The sequence below is a fragment of the Scyliorhinus torazame genome, chromosome 14 (assembly GCF_047496885.1).
Source record: "Scyliorhinus torazame isolate Kashiwa2021f chromosome 14, sScyTor2.1, whole genome shotgun sequence".
Taxonomy (NCBI): domain Eukaryota; kingdom Metazoa; phylum Chordata; class Chondrichthyes; order Carcharhiniformes; family Scyliorhinidae; genus Scyliorhinus; species Scyliorhinus torazame.
The window spans coordinates 188,353,999-188,370,086 of record NC_092720.1 but is presented as its reverse complement, the minus strand read 5'-3'; the positions used below and the strand labels follow the sequence as shown (position 1 = coordinate 188,370,086).

At 55.2% G+C, this 16,088-nt stretch overlaps 1 protein-coding gene across 1 annotated transcript in view; it reads right to left on the bottom strand.

The window, feature by feature from the left end:
* Positions 1–16,088, bottom strand: part of LOC140389099 (uncharacterized) — a 165,515-nt gene that overhangs the window by 38,046 nt on the left and 111,381 nt on the right. Inside the window, exons 13-15 of the mRNA XM_072473259.1 lie at positions 13,006–13,044; positions 8,901–8,936; positions 1,719–1,745 (exon numbers count right to left, since the gene is read on the bottom strand). Of these exons, the coding sequence (XP_072329360.1) occupies positions 1,719–1,745; positions 8,901–8,936; positions 13,006–13,044 (102 nt within the window). The remainder of the gene's footprint in view (positions 1–1,718; positions 1,746–8,900; positions 8,937–13,005; positions 13,045–16,088) is intronic.

Genomic DNA, 16,088 nt, shown 5'->3' with positions numbered 1-16,088 from the left:
GTGGGTGTCACTGACAAGGCAAACATTGGTTGCCCATCCCTAATTGCCCTTGAATTGAGTGGTTTGCTCAGGCCACTTCAGAGGAGCAGTCAAAAGTCAACCTCATGGCTCTGGGGGCTGAAGCCACGTGTAGGCCAGACCAGGTATGGATGGCAGATTTTCTCGAAAAGGGCGTTCGTGAACCAGATGGGATTTTACACCAATCGAAAATCATCGTCATGGTCACCATTGCTGAGACTAACTTTCCATTTCCGATTTTATAAATTCCACCCCACCAGCTTGACGAAGAAGACAAAAAGAATTGGGCACCCTAAATCTAAAAATGAAAATGGTATCCCCAATAAAGGGCGTGAGCAGACTTTCAAAGCAGCCAATGTGCCTCGAGCCGAAGATGATAAGAAATACAAACAGGAGAGGCCATGTCATTCGTCAAGCCTGCCTCACCACCGCCACCCCCCCCCCCCCACCCGCCAACCCCCCGCCCCCCCCCCCGCCCCTCCCACCTCAACTAAATGGAGCAGTGCAGAGACCCATGAGTTGCTCACCCACGAGATGCCGTAAACAATGCTCATTGGTAGTTTTGCCTTTTTCGATTCCAGTCTTAAAGAGAGACGTGCTCAGTTAGTGAAGGTGGAGCAGCATACTAAAACCACACGACAGAATACTGGGACACACTGTGAGAGCAGGAAGCCATACCACCCTTCGAGTCTGCCCCAACATCATATCACATCGCAGCAGGGTGGCGGTGGCATGGCGGCATCGTCGCTGGACCAGTAATCAAGAGACTCGAGGGCAATGCTCAGGAGACCCTGGTTCGATTCCCACCACGGCAGATGGTGACATTTGAATTCAATAGAATAATAATTTGGAATTAAAAGCCTATCTACCACAGTAGAAATGACCTTTAGGGAAGGAAATCGGCAAGCGTTATCTGGTTTACGCATGCCTCCAGCAACATGGCTGACTCTGAAGTCACTCAGTTGAAGGGCAATTAGGGAAGAGCAACAAATGTTGGCCCAGCCAGTGAAACCCATGAAATATATATTTTTTAAAGTTGATCTGTGTCTTTACCCACTCTGGCTCCATAACCCGTATTCCCTGGGCAAAAAAAATCAATCCATTAATTTTATCTTTTGAATTTTCAATTTGCTTGTATTTCAAGCAAGATTTGAAAGACAGATTATGACAAACATGGGTGGGATCCTTCGGTTCCACAGCCACAAGTGTGGCGGCGGCACCCTGTTCTCTGGCAGCGGGATCCTCTCTTCCTGCCGTTTGCCAATGAGATTTCCCATTGGAACCACCCCACGCTGTCGAGAAACCCACGATGGGGGTGCGCTGCCAGCGGGGAAACAGAATCCCAACGATCGGAATACTCCTGCCATTATCTTGCACAAATGAATTATAGTCATTTGATATACGCTTGAATTTTTAGACTTCAGTGAAACAACACTGAAGGGGAGGAATTTTATCCTATTCCCAACCATCAGGAAATTGATGGAATTGAATGAAATGTTCACCCTGCTCGATTTTAATTCCCATTGAAGTCAATGGAGAGCGATTTTGGGCTGAGTGTAATTGCATTCGATCCCGGGAGATTTCCACCTGGGTGCGCTGGGTTAAAAGGCTCACTGCAGGTCCTGCTCTATCCATGAGAAATGCCACCAGTGGTCTGTCATTGGCAGAAAGCTAGGATTTGACAGAATAATAAATTTCACCTTGTTCTTTTGCTTTCAATTTCGCTTCTGTGAAAGAAGGAACAGGGTAACCTGAGAGAGCTAGCAGGCAACAGGCAGCAGGATAAATCGACTCCACAGGGATCGAGAACACTTTTCGATTGACATTGCAAAATATCTTTATTCACATTGACACGGACTTGGTTCTAGTTAGAAACTAAAACAATGGTACATGTTTAAAAAAAATTCAACCATCTTTTACAATTTCCCTTTGCCTTTGATGGGGTGGGGCGGATGGGAGATGGTAAGAATGTTCAGAAACAGGCATCTTTTTGTTTAACCCCTACAGTGCAGATTGAGGCCAATCGGCCCATTGAATCTACAATGACCGTTGGAAAGAGCCATCCTACTTAGGCCCATGACCCCACCCTATCCCCATAACCCTGGGACCCCACATAGCTTTTTGGACTAAGGGATAATTTAACATGGCCACCTAACCTGCACATCTTTGGACCATGCGAAGAAGCCGGAGCACCCGAAGGAAACTCACGCAGACAGGGGGAGAAAGTGCAAACCCCACACAGACAGTGACCCAAGGCCAGGATTGAACGCGCATCCCTGGTACTGTGAGGCAGCAGTGCCAACCACTGTGCCACCGTGCCGCCCCATCTGATTTGCAATCGCGCTAGGTCCTGCTTTACAAAAATTCCCTGAAATTCTCAGAGGAGACGAGCTGGTACATTTTCAAAGGCTAGCATTAGCAGAGGAGGCTTATTGAATCTTAACATACTACAGTACTGAAGGAAGCCATTCAGCCCAGCAAGTCTGGACTGGCTTTTCAAAATTTGCGTTTCATCCGAAGCTTTAACCTCATGCCACCTCTGGTTCTTTGATGAGTCACGTTTAATCAATGGCCCCTGGTTATTGACCCTTCAGCCAATGGGAACAATTTTCCTTCATTCCCTCTATCGTGATTTTAAAGTCTCCTCTGCACCATCTCTAAAGCCTTCATATCCTCGCGAAAGAGCAGTGCCCAGAATCGGACATGACGCTTCAACTGGAGCCGAACTCATGTTTTATAAAAGTAACTTCATAACATTCTGAACATTTCTATTTCTAAAAATCTTGCTTGATATCCCAAGTGGAATACCTATCAGGCTTTGACAGATAAGTGAAATATGAGTGTCATACAGCACCACCCAATGACAATCTCCATCAGGAGAGAATCTAACCATCTCTTCTTGACATTCAACGGCTTAATTCCCCCACTATCAACATCCTGGGGGTTGCCATTGATCAGAAACTGAATTGGGCCGGTCATATAAATTCTGTGTCTGCAGGCGCAGGTCAGAGGCTGGGGTTTCTGTGGGGAATAACTCACCTCCTGACTCCCCAAAGCCTGTCTACTATCTACAAGGACATCAGGTGTGTGATAAAATACTCCCTACTTGCCTGGATGAGTGCAGTTCCAGTAGCACTGAGGTACCCTCAATAATGATGCTTAGAGATTAAACTGTAAAGAAGGCTTTATTAGGCCAATAACTATGCTACAGATTTGGACGAGAGCTGACTGCTATACAGACCATGAGGCAGGCCTTTATGTATGGCTCCCAGATGGGCGGAGCCAGAGGCGGAGTCCCCAGGGTTCCAAGCCTGGTCTTAAAGGGGACATCACCTTACATGATGATAAGGCAGTAACCGTTCATCACATTCACCCCCTGTTTAAAAAGGAGTCCGGCGGGGGTGAAGTGCCATCATAGGTCCATCCGTCTCGGCGGCCGGATCGTCCTCCTCGATCTCCTCAGTTCGGGCGGTGGTGCGGCGGGCACGGACATCCCGGTTGAGGGCACATCCGGGAGCACAGCGGTCGGAGCTTCGGTCCGGGTCGGGGCAGAGGAACTAGACAGGGCCGGGGGTAGTGGAGCCGGGGCAGAGGAACTAGGCATGGCCGGGGGTAGCAGAGCCGGTGCCGGTGGGGTGTGTAAAGGGGGGGCGCAAGGGGGGGCGCACGGTAGGAGTTCACCAACGGGTGGTAGGGCCGGAAGGGGGTGTGTTGTAGGGGGCGACGGGTCCTGCAGGGGAGCGGCGCGGGAAGGGGCGTCTGTGGTGGAGGATCCAGCGGGCGCCAGATCCCGGAGGGAAACCGTATCTTGCCTGCCGTCGGAGTACTCCACGTTGGCGTAACTGGGGTTGGCGTGGAGCAGTCGGACCTTTTCAACTAGGGGGTCCGTTTTATGGCTCCTCACATGCCTCCGGAGAAAAACAGGTCCCGGAGCCGTCAGCCAAGGTGGAAGCGAGACCCCGGAGGTAGACTTCCTGGGGAAGCGAAACAATCGCTCATGAGGGGTCTCATTTGTGGCCGTGCAGAGGAGTGACCTAATGGAGTGTAGGGCATCGGGTAGGACCTCCTGCCAGCGGGTGGTTGGGAGATTTCTCGACCGCAGGGCCAGAAGGACAGCCTTCCACACGGTTGCGTTCTCCCTCTCCACCTGCCCGTTTCCCCGTGGGTTATAGCTGGTCGTTCTGCTCGAGGCGATGCCTTTGCTGAGCAGATACTGATGCAGTTCATCGCTCATGAACGATGTACCCCGGTCGCTGTGGATATAAGCAGGGAAACCGAACAGGGTGAAGATGCTGTGCAGTGCCTTAATCACCGTGGCTGAGGTCATGTCGGTGCAGGGAATGGCGAATGGGAAACGGGAGAACTCATCGATCACGGTGAGGAAATAGGCATAACGGTTGGTGGACAGGAGGGGCCCCTTGAAGTCCACGTCCGTCGCTCAAAGGGGCCCGAGGCCTTCACGAGCCGAACCTTGTCTGGCCGATAGAAGTGCGGTTTGCACTCCGCACAGACCTGGCAGGCCCTGACCATGGCCTTGACCTCCTTGGTTGAGTAAGGTAGGTTGCGGGACTTGATGAAATGGACGAGCCGGGTAACCCCCGGGTGGCAGAGGTCATTGTGGATGGCTTGCAGGCGGTCCTCCTGCGCGTTGGCGCATGTGCCGCGGGACAGGGCATCTGGGGGCTCGTTGAGCTCCCCTGGACGATACTTGATATCGTACGAGTAGGTGGAGAGTTCGATCCTCCACCTCAAAATTTTATCGTTTTTTTATTTTGCCCCGTTGCGTGTTGTCGAACATATAGGCGACCGACCGTTGGTCGGTGACGAGGGTAAACCTCCTACCGGCGAGGTAGTGTCTCCAGCACCGCACAGCCTCCACAATGGCTTGTGCCTCCTTTTCGACTGCAGAGTTTCGAATCTCGGAGGTGGTGAGGGTTCGGGAGAAGAACGCTACTGGTCTGCCTCCTTGATTGAGGGTAGCAGCCAGGGCGATGTCTGATGCATCGCTCTCTACCTGGAAAGGGATGGTTTCGTCCACCGCGTGCATGGCGGCCTTGGTGATGTCGGCCTTGATGCGGTTGAAGGCCAATTGGGCCTCAGCCGAGAGGGGAAAAGTGGTGGTCTTTAGGAGTGGGCGGGCTTTGTCCGCATACTTGGGGACCCACTGGGCGTAATAGGAGAAAAGCCCCAAGCACCGTTTGAGGGCCTTGAGGCTGCGGGGGAGAGGGAGTTCCTTAAGGGGGCGCATGCGGTCGGGGTCGGGACCTAGGACCCCGTCTTCCACGACATAGCCGAGGATGGCCAGCCGGGTGGTGTGGAAAACGCATTTGCCCTCGTTATAAGTCAGGTTAAGGGCTCGGGCGGTCTGGAGGAACTTTTTGAGGTTAGCGTCATGGTCCTGCTGATCATGGCCGCAGATGGTGACATTGTCCAAGTACGGGTATGTAGCCCGCAAACCGTACTGGTCCACCATTTGGTCCATCGCCCTTTGAAAGACGGAGACCCCATTTGTGACACCAAAGGGGACCCTGAGGAAGTGGAAGAGCCGGCCGGCTGCTTCGAAGGCAGTATAGGGGCGGTCTTTTGGTCGGATGGGGAGCTGGTGGTAGGCAGATTTGAGGTCGACCGTGGAAAAGACTCGGTATTGGGCGATCCGATTTACCATTTCCGCGATGCGAGGAAGGGGGTACGCATCAAGCTGCGTGAATCGGTTTATGGTCTGGCTATAATCCACGACCATCCGTTTCTTCTCCCCGGACCGGACTACCACCACTTGCGCTCTCCAAGGGCTGTTGCTAGCCTCGATGACCCCCTCTCCCAGTAAACGCTGGACCTCTGACTTGATAAAAGCCATATCTTGGGCACTGTAGCGCCGGCTCCTGGTGGCGACGGGCTTACAGTCAGGAGTGAGGTTAGCGAATAGCGAGGGGGGTGCGACTTTCAGTGTCGCAAGGCAGCACACCGTGAGGGGGGGGCAAGGGTCCGCCGAACTTCAGTGTCAGGCTTCGGTGGCTGCACTGGAAATCCAGTCCGAGCAGCAGGGGGGCACAGAGGTGAGGGAGGATATAAAATTTGAAACGGGTGTATTTGGCACCCTGGATCGAGAGATCCGCAATACAGTACCCCGTGATTTGTACCGAGTGGGACCCAGATGCGAGGGCTATGGTTTGGGATGTGGGATGGGTGCGTAGGGAGCAGCGCCTTACCGTTTCAGGGTGGATAAAGCTCTCCGTGCTCCCGGAGTCGAAGAGGCATGCAGTGTCGTGCCCGTTGACCTGGACCTGCATCATGGAGTCCTGCAGGTGTTTTGGCCGAGTTTGATCGAGGGTGATCGCACCCAGTCGCGGGTAGTCGGAGTCGTAAAATGGCCGCTGCCGTTGGTCACACGTGTCGGGTCGAGAAGATGGCCGCTCCCATGATTCGCACGAGGCTGATGACGCGTCAGAAGAGGACGCGTCGGGTCGGTGCGCAGCAGCATTGCGAGGCCTGCGGGCCTGGGAGCCCGATTTTCGGGCCGGCTGTTCTTTGTTTTTCTGGCCCCTGGGTCTGGCCAGGCAGACCCTCGCAAAGTGCCCTTTCTTCCCGCAGTCGCTGCAGGTCGCGGAGTGAGCTGGGCAGCGTGGGCGTGGGTGCTGGCCCTGCCCGCAGAAGTAGCAAGGTGTGCCCCCATGGTGAGCGGGTCGCCGCGTGGCGCAGGCCTGTAATACGAGCGAGTCTGAGGAAGTCCGGGGGGGGCTGGCAGAGTCCGCGGGGTACGTACCCAAGTTGTGTCGGGCCACCTCCAGCGAGGAGGCGAGCGTTAGCGTCTCCTGGAGGTCTTTTGCCCCGTTTTCGAGCAGTCGCTGCCAGATGTAGGTCGAGCGGATGCCGGACACGAAATAATCTCTGATGTGCAGGTTCATATGGACTTCCCCTGTCACATCCTGATGGTCACAGTCCCTGGCCAGCGCGGTGAGTTTCTCAACAAACTCGTCGAGCGATTCCCCCGAGCGCTGCCGGCAGGTAGAGAGCAGATGCCGGGCGTGCACCTCATTGACGGGTTTGACAAACCGCTTGCGGAGCAACTCAATCGCTTCCTCATAACTCGTCGCCTTTTCGAGCGTGGCGGAGATTCTGTGACTCACCCGGGCGTGGAGTAGACGCAGCTTGCGTGACCCCGGGATGGGAGTCTCTGCAGAGTCCAGGTAGGCCTCGAAGCACCGCAGCCAGTATTTAAAAATTTCCTTTGCCTCCGGCGTTCATGCTTCCAGGTTGAGCTTCTCTGGTTTTAGGCCTGCATCCATCCTGAATCTAGTTTAGCCTAATAAATTGAGGTACCCTCAATAATGATACTTAGAGATTAAACTGTAAAGAAGGCTTTATTAGGCTAATAACTATGCTACAGATTTGGACGAGAGCTGACTGCTATACAGACCATGAGGCAGGCCTTTATGTATGGCTCCCAGATGGGCGGAGTCAGAGGCGGAGTCCCCAGGGTTCCAAGCCTGGTCTTAAAGGGGACATCACCTTACATGATGATAAGGCAGTAACCGTTCATCACAAGCACTCAAAAACTCAACAGCATCAAGGCCAAAATAGCTGACTTGATTGGCACTCCATCCACCATCTTCAATATTCACTCCCTCCACCACTGACACACAGTAGCAGCCGTGCGTACCATCCAAAGGATACACTGCAGCAAATCAACAGCTCCTTCAACACCCTGGATCTCTACCATCTATAAGGACAAGGGCAGCAGATGCATGGCAACACCAGCCCTGCAAGTTCACCTCCAAGCTCACCAACATCCAGGCTTGGACCTATATCGCCTTTCCTTCACTGTCGCCGGGTCAAATTCCTGGAAGTCGCTTCCTAAAACCACATGGGACTGCAGACATTCAAGAAGGTGGTTTGCCACCACCTTCTCAAGGGCAATAAAGATTGACCCAGCCAGCGAAGTCCAGATCCTGTGAAAGAATATTTAAAAATCTGAAAGGGTTTATTTGAACAAAAGGACAAATTGATTTCACCCTCCAGGGTCTCAGTGTTCACCACATCAGCTATGGGATCCCAATAACCTCTTTAGCCACCTGGACCAGGCTTTTCCAGCCCCCGCCCCTCCCCAACTCCCCATGGGTGGGATGGTGGCAGTGAGGGCCTGTAAAATTGGGTGATATGGTAGTGGCACGCTGCCCTCCACCTACCCGCCATCACTGAGATTTCACCAGTGGTTGGTGAGGCGTTGGGCAGTCCAATTACATACAGGTCAATCGAGGTCCGTCAGTATCCAATTAATGGTTGGTTCAAGGCTGCCTCCTACTGTCTGCTGGGACTTTACCTGTGGGTGGGGTGGGGCGGAGAGGGGGTTGCTAGTGTCACGTGTCCAGCCCACTGGGGCATAATTCGGTGGACTGGTGATCAGGTAAGTGGAATGCACGGCTTCTTTTTTGGGGCACCCTGTGTCCAACAGAGGCCGCCTTCAGGTGAGTCTCCCCCCGACCCACCATACCTCTGGTGGGATAACTCCCAACCCTCACTGCTTCCCTCCCTCATCCACTCGTCCCACACAACGTAGACAGGGATTGGAAGTCTAGTTCCAAGAAGAGACTAGACTTACTCCAGGCTCACGGTTATCGCCTCTTCGACACTGGCTGCAGTAGCCACTGCTTCCAATGGCACTGTTGGGGCAGAGTGAGCCGCCAGCGGTCTGATTGGCCAGCCGCTCCCAGGGGTGGGACTCTCTTCCCTCCTCGCTATTAGGCAGTGGGAATGTCCGCCTCAAGCCAATTAAGAATGGGCATCCCGGAGGGGATAAATAAAAGTACTGCACCTCCCACATCCCAGGTGAGGGTGTTCATCAGGTCATTGGAAAAACTGACCAGCACAATTCAGCCCTGTCTCACCTGCTTCAGCGAGAGCATGCTGCAACTTCTTAATGTCTGAAATGAAGATACATCCAATTGAATAAGCACTACAGCCTCAGATCGGGGAATCTCATTGAACATTGAGGTTAAAGGAACTGCATTGATTTTCTCAGTGGACTGTTTCTGTCAAAAGCAGTTGAAATTTCATTCCAGAATACATCAGGAAATAACTATATATAGGAATGGAAACTCGTGTTTGTTCCGAAACAGGGCCATGCTGTTAAATCCATGAAATCTACAGCATTTTAATCAGCCCAACCGCGCTCTTTTTGCTCCCAAGAACACCAGAAGTCGGAACAGTAGCAGACCATTCGGCCCGTCCAGCCTGCTCTGCCACGTCCATTACCATTATGACTGATATTGTGCTTCAACTTCTCTTTGCCCTCTCCACACCCCTTCGTAATCCCTTAACTTCCCGAGAGCCTCCTCTCCTCCTGCTTCACCTCATCCCATCTGCATAACATTCCATAACTCACTCCTGCACTCACTCATGTGACTCCCTTTAAATTCACTTGAGCTGCTCTCCAGGGGGGAGGGGGCAGGAACAGGATGAGGCCATTCAGCCTCCTGACCCCCCCCCCCCCCATATAATAAGATCATGGTTGATCTGTTCCTCAAATCCTTCGCTGCTTAACTCTAATAGTAAGAAGTCTTACAACACCAGGGTCCGCATTAAAGTCCAACAGGTTTGTCCACAAACCTGTTGGACTTTAACCTGGTGTTATAAGACTTCTTACTGTGCTCACCCCAGTCCAACACCAGCATCTCCACATCCTAACTCTAATAGGATGAACCTTCTGTACCGAGAGCATGGTGAGATTGTCAAACTTGCTGCCACTTGACCCATAAGACCATAAGATATAAAATTATGACATTCGGCCCATCGAATGTGCTCCGCCATTCGATCATGGCTGACACGTTTCTCATCCCCATTCTCCTGCCTTCTCCCCATAACGCCTGATCCCCATATTAATAATAAACGTATCTGTCTTAAAGACATTCAGTGATTTGGCCTCCACAGCCTTCTGCGGTAATGGATCCCACAGATTTACCATCCTCTGGCTGAAGAAATTCCTCCTCAGCTCAGTTTGAAAGGATCGTCCCTTCAGTCAGAGTCAGTGTCCTCAGGTTCTAGTCTCTTGGAGTGGATTAAAACAGGCATTGTCAAACTCGGGGGTGCGACCCACGGGTGGGTTGCGGGCGGGTGTCGGGAGAGTCGCGGAGCCGTCCGTCCCGGCGCTCCCGATTACGCAATCCACACGCAAAAGCCCCAGTAGCTGGCTTTTAATAATGCCAGCTGCGAGCGTCCTTCAAAATGGCCAGGAAGCCATTAAATAAATTCAGCCACACTGCGCATGCGTGTCCGATCATCAGTGCGCATGCGCAAAACTATGCGCATGTGCGCCGAAGATCGGGCACGCATGCGCAGTGCGGCCGCATTTTGTTTTATATGGTTGCAGCCTTTTTTTTTAAGTTCAGGGGGCTAAAAGGACCGTTGGGGCCAAAGAGATCCAAAACCATTTCCTCCATTTTTGTCAGCAACAAACAAGGTAATAGAAAATGGTGGGTCGCAAAGTTCGGCCGACGTGGGCCGTGAAGGTCGGCTGGCGTGGGTCGCGAAGGTCGGCCGGCGTGGGTCGCGAAGGTTGGCCGGTTGGTAAAAATGGGTCCCCGGAAAAAAACGTTTGAAAAACACTGGATTAAAGGGATCCACTTGGAGTGGATTAAAGGGACTGGGGCCGATATATGTCAGAGGAAAGCTGGGTTAAGCCGAGAGAGCGAGAGAAATTGAGGTGTTCAAAATCTAGGCAGGGGAGAGAACGAGAGACTGTTCCCATTGGCGGAAGGTTTGAGAATCGAAGGGCGGCGAATTGAGGAGGTTAGCAAAAGATTGAAAAGCAGCATGAGGGAAAACATTTTTTATGTCGCGATTGGTTAGGATCTGGAATGTGTTTCTTGAGATTGTGGTCAAGGTAACTTCAATCGGACCTTTTCCTAAAAGAAATTGGAAAAGCACATGGGAAACAGGGCAGTGGGGAAGGGCGAAGGAATGGAACTAGTTGAGTTGCACTTGCAAAGAACACGGACAAGGTCCCCCTTCGTGTAGTTAACATTCTAGAATTCCAAGATTTTACCCCACAATCAAAAATTGGATAATGACTGAATCCTTTTTTAAAATAACAATGTTGGTGGTGGGATATCTATTTTCCAAGAAACCAGGGAGAACCGACACCTACTGCTCTTCAGAACTCCTCAGTGCAGCAATAGATCAGGTCGCCATTTTCAATGTTGTCCCAATCTCGCGAGCCCCCGACTTGACCCCCAAGCGCCCAACTCAATATAAAGGGAACCCCAGGCCCAGCCCCCCCAGCCCAATCACCACCACACGAAAAACACAGTTGCCACCTTGACAGTGCCAGCCTGGCAATGTCCCTGCCAGCTGGCAGTGCCACCTCAGTGCCTAGGGTACCACCGCATCCCACGCCTTGGTTAGATCTCGGGAATGCATATTAGAGTCAGACTAGCTGTTTCACTCTGATATGTAGATTTGTCATAACGTGATCCCGCCCGTAATGGGTGGGATTCACATCGCAAAGTCTCGTGACATCGTGTTAGACCTTGCGAGGCAGGACTTCCGGTGGCAGCCACGGAGTGAGTGGTCGCACATTTGCTGGCTCCAAGGGACAGGTGGCGGCAGACATCTGGGGGCGGGCCAGGAAGGGCATATGATGCCGGCCGGGCGCTGGCTTAAAAAGCACTATGGCTGATCAGCAGGGGGAGGGAGGTTGGGGAGCCCCCTGACCAGACTGGTCACGTGGCACTTGCGAGTGTTGAATGGGCTAGTTAAATGATCGCGTGTGTTCACGCAGCTGAGGAGTTTGAAGGCGGACGTGGTGTTTTTGCAGGAAATGCACTTGAAGTTGGAAGTTCAGGCAAGGCTGAGGAAGGGTTGGGTGGGACAGGTGTTCCTCTCGGGGTTAGACATGAAGATGAGGGGGATGGCCGGAGGGGGAGGGGGGGGGGGGGGGAGAGGGGTGGCGCCGGTGTTGGTTAATAAGAAAGTGATGTTGACTGCTGCCTCACAGCGCCGAGGACCCGGATTCGATCCCGGCCCAGGGCACTGTCCGTGTGGAGTTTGCACATTCTCCCCGTGTCTGCGTGGGTCTCACCCCCCACAACACAAAATGATGTGCAGGGCAGGCGAATTGGTCACGTGAAATTGCCCCTTAATTGGAAAAAAAAGAATTGGGTACTCTAGATTTAAAACAAAAGGGAGGGAGTTGCTTTGGGAATCCTCAACATCGACTCTGGACCCCATGAAATCTCATGGCTTCAGGTTAGACATGGGCAAGGAAACCTCCTGCTGATTACCACATACCGGCCACCATCAGCTGATGAATCAGTGCTCCTCCACGGTGAACACCAGTTGGAGGAAGCACTGAGGTGGCAAGGACGCAGACTATGCTCCGGGTGGTGGACTTCAATGTCCATCACCAAGAGTGGCTCGGTCGTACCACCACAGACCGGGTCCTGAAGGATATAGCTGCTCAACTGGGACTGCAGCAAGTAGCGAGGGAACCAACAAGAGGGAAAAGCATACTTGACCTCATCCTCACCAATCCATGACAGTATCGATAGAAGTGGCCACCGCACAGTCCTTGTGTAGACAAAGTCCCGTCTTCTCATTGTGGATACCCTCCATCGTGTTGTGTGACACTACCACCGTGCTAAATGGGATAGACTTCGAACAGATCAAGACTGGGCATTCATGAGGCGGATCAGAATTGTCCTCAACCACAATCTGCAACCTCAGGACCCGGCATATCCCCCATTATCACCAAGCCAGGGGATCAACCCTGGTTCAAGAGCGCAGGAGAGCATGCTGGGAGCAACATCAGGCATACCGAAATGTAAAAATTCACGCACAAAATCTCGCATCATGTAATCTTCCTTAAGTAGTTTAGCAATAACAAATGATGCTGCACCTGTTTCCAGCATTATTCTGTTCCTTATGGTTCAGCTATTATGCGTGAATTTGAAACGTCAAATTAACCGTACTGCGGCTGTGTAAATATTTACTGACCAGAGGATTGGCCTGCTCCTGCTCCTGCTCCTGCTGGTGCTTAAAGAAGAAATTAAATAATTAATCAAAACTACAACGAGATGAATCACATTTAACGGCAATTGTTTTGAGGCAAAATTAGAATGGTAACACCAGGAGTTATATCATCAAACTAGTGACCCAGAGGCCAGTGATTCGGAGACTTGAGTTCACATTTCACTATGGCAACTGGAAATTTTGCATTTAATTAATTCAATAAATCTGGATGAAAAGGTTAGTATCATTAATGGTGACCATGGGCAGAATTTCATGGGACCCGCCATTGGGGGGCGGGGGGGGGGGAAAGGGGGGGTGGTGGAGGGCGGGTTGGGAGGGGGTTGGGGAGGGGGGTTGGGGGGTAGGAGGGGGGTTGGGGGGAGGAGGGGGGTTGGGGAGGAAGAGGGGATGTGGGTGGGAGGAGGGGGTGGGGGGAGGAGGGGGGTGGGGGGGAGGAGGGGGGGTGGGGGGGAGGAGGGGGATGGAGGGAGGAGGGGTTCTTGGGAGGAGGGGGTGGGGGAGGAGGGGGGTGGAGGGGAGGAGGGAGGTGGGGAGGAGGAGGAGGGGTTGGGGGGAGTAGGGGGTGTTGGGGGGAAGGGGGTAGGGGAAGGGGGTGGGGAGGAACAGGGTTGGGGGAAAGGGGGTTGGGGGAACGGGGGGAAGGGGAGTTCGGGGGTGGCAGGGGAGGTTGGGGGGAAGGGGGGTTGGGGGGAAGGGGGGTTGGGGGAGGGGGGTTGGGGGGGTTGTGCGGAGGGGGAAGGGGGGTTGGGAGGGGGGAAGGGGGGTTGGGAGTGGGGAAGGGGGGTTGGGAGGGGGGAAGGGGGTTGTGGGGAGGGTGGTTGGGAGTGTTAGGGGGAAGGGAGGTTGGGGGGAAGGAGGTTGGGGGAAGGAAGGTTGGGAGGGGAAGGGTGGGTTGGGAGGGGGAAGGGGGGTTGGGAGGGGGGAAGGGGGTTGGGAGGGGGAAGGGGGTTGGGAGGGGGAAGGGGGGTTGGGAGGGTGGAAGGGGGGTTGGGGGGGGAAGGGGGTTGGGAGGGCGAGAAGGGGGGTTGGCAGGGGGGGAACGGGGTAGGGAGGGGGGAAGGGGGGTTGGCAGGGAAGGGGGGGTTGGGGGTTGTGCGGGAGAGGGGGGGTGGTTGGGGGGGAGAAGGGGGGGTTGGGGGGAGGGGGTGTGGGGGGAGAGATGGGGTGTGGGGGAGAATGGGGGGAGAAGGGAGGGTGGGGGGGAGAAGGTGTGGAGAAGGGAGGGGAGAGGAGAAGGGGGAGGGGTGAGCGTGGGGAAGGGGGGAGGGGGGAAGGGGGAGAAGTGGGGGAGGGGGAGAAGGGGGTGGGGGGAGAAGGGGGAGGAGGGAGAAGGCGGGGTTGAGGGGAGAAGGGGGGTTGGGGGGAGAAGGGGGTAGGAGAAGGGGGGTTGCGGGATGAGAAGGGGGGTTGGGGGAGAAGGGGTTTGGGGGAGAAGGGGGTTGGGGGGAGAAGGGGGGTTTGGGGGGAGGGGGGGAGGGGGGTGAAGGGGGGGAGGGGGAGAGAAGGGGAGGGGGAGAAGGGTGGGAGGGGGAGAGGGGGGTAGGGAGGAGAAGGGGGTTGAAGGGGGAGGGGAGGGAGGAGAAGGGGGTTGGGGGGAGAAGGGGGTTTGGGGGGTGAAAAGGGGGGATAAGGGGGGTTGAGGGGGAGAAGGGGGGTTAGTGGAAGAGAAGGGGAGGTTGGGGGAAGAAGGGGGGGTTGGGGAGAAGGGGGGTTTGGGGGGATAAGGGGGGTTGGGTGAGAAAGGGGTGTTGGGGAGAAGAGGGGATGGGGGTGGAGGGAGAAGGGGGGTTGGGGGGAGAAGGGGGGTTGGGGGGAGAAGGGGGGTTGGAGGGGGAGAGGAGGAGTTGGGGGGAAGAAGGGGGGTTGGGGTGAAGAAGGGGGTGGTTGGGGGGAGAAGGGGGGTGGGGAGAAGGGTGGGGGTGGGGAGGAGAAGGGGGAGAAGGGGTCGGGGAAGGGGGGAGAAGTGGGGGGGTGATGTGGGGGGAGAGGGGGGGAGAAGGGGTGGAAAGGTGAAGGGGGAGGGGGGAAAAGGGGGAGGGGGGAAAAGGGGGAGGGGAGAAGGGATGGTTGGGGGAGGGGGGTTGGGGAGGTTGGGGGGAGAAGGGGGGTTTGGGGGAGAGAAGGGGGTTGGGGGGGAGAGAATGGGAGTTGGGTAGGAGAGAAGGGGGATTTAGGGGAGAGAAGGGGGGGTTGGGGGAGAGAAGGGGGTTGGGGGGGAGAAGGGGGGTGGGTGGGTTGGAGGGGGGAGAGAAGGCGGGTTGGGGAGAGGGGGGGTTTGGGGGAGAAGGGTGGGTGGTGGGGGGGAGAAGGGGGGTGGAGAAGGGGGCGTGGGGAGGAGAAGGGGGGTGGGGAAGTGAAGGGGGAGTGGGTGGGAGGGAAGTGGGGGGGAGAAAGGAGGAGGGAAGGGTGGGGGAGAAGGGGAGGAGAAGGGGAGAAGGTGAAAGGGGGAGAAAGGGGGAGGGGGAGAGGGGGAGGCGGCGAGGGGGGAGGGGAGGGGGAGAAGAGGGGGTTAGGGCGGGAGAAGGGGTTGTTTGTGGGGGAGGGGGGAGAGGGGGGTTGGGGGGAGAAGGGGGATGGGGGAGAAGGGGGGGTTGGACGGAGAAGGAGTGGTTGGGGGGGAAGGGGGGGTTGGACGGGGGGAGAGAAGGGGGTTGGGGGAGAAGGGGGGTTGGGGGGAGAAGGGGGGTTGGGGGGAGAAGGGGGTTGGGGGAGAAGCGGGGGTTGGTGGGGGCGAGAAGGGGGGTTGGGGGAGGAGTGGGGGGGAGAAGTGGAGGGGAGAAGGAGGGAGGGGGAGAAGGGGGAGAGGGAAGGGGGAGCGGGAGGAGGAGGGGGAGGGGGAGAAGGAGGGGTTAGGGGATGAAGTGGTTGGAGGGGGAGAAGGGGTGTGGGGGGGTTGGGGGGAGAAGGCGAGATTGGGGGGGGCAGAAGGGGGGTTGGGGAGGGAGAGAAGGGGGTTGGGGGGAGAGAAGGGGAGGAGGGGGTGGGGGAAAGAGGAGGGGTGGGGGGAATAGGGGGGAATGGGGGGTGTTGGGGGGAAGGGGGGCGGG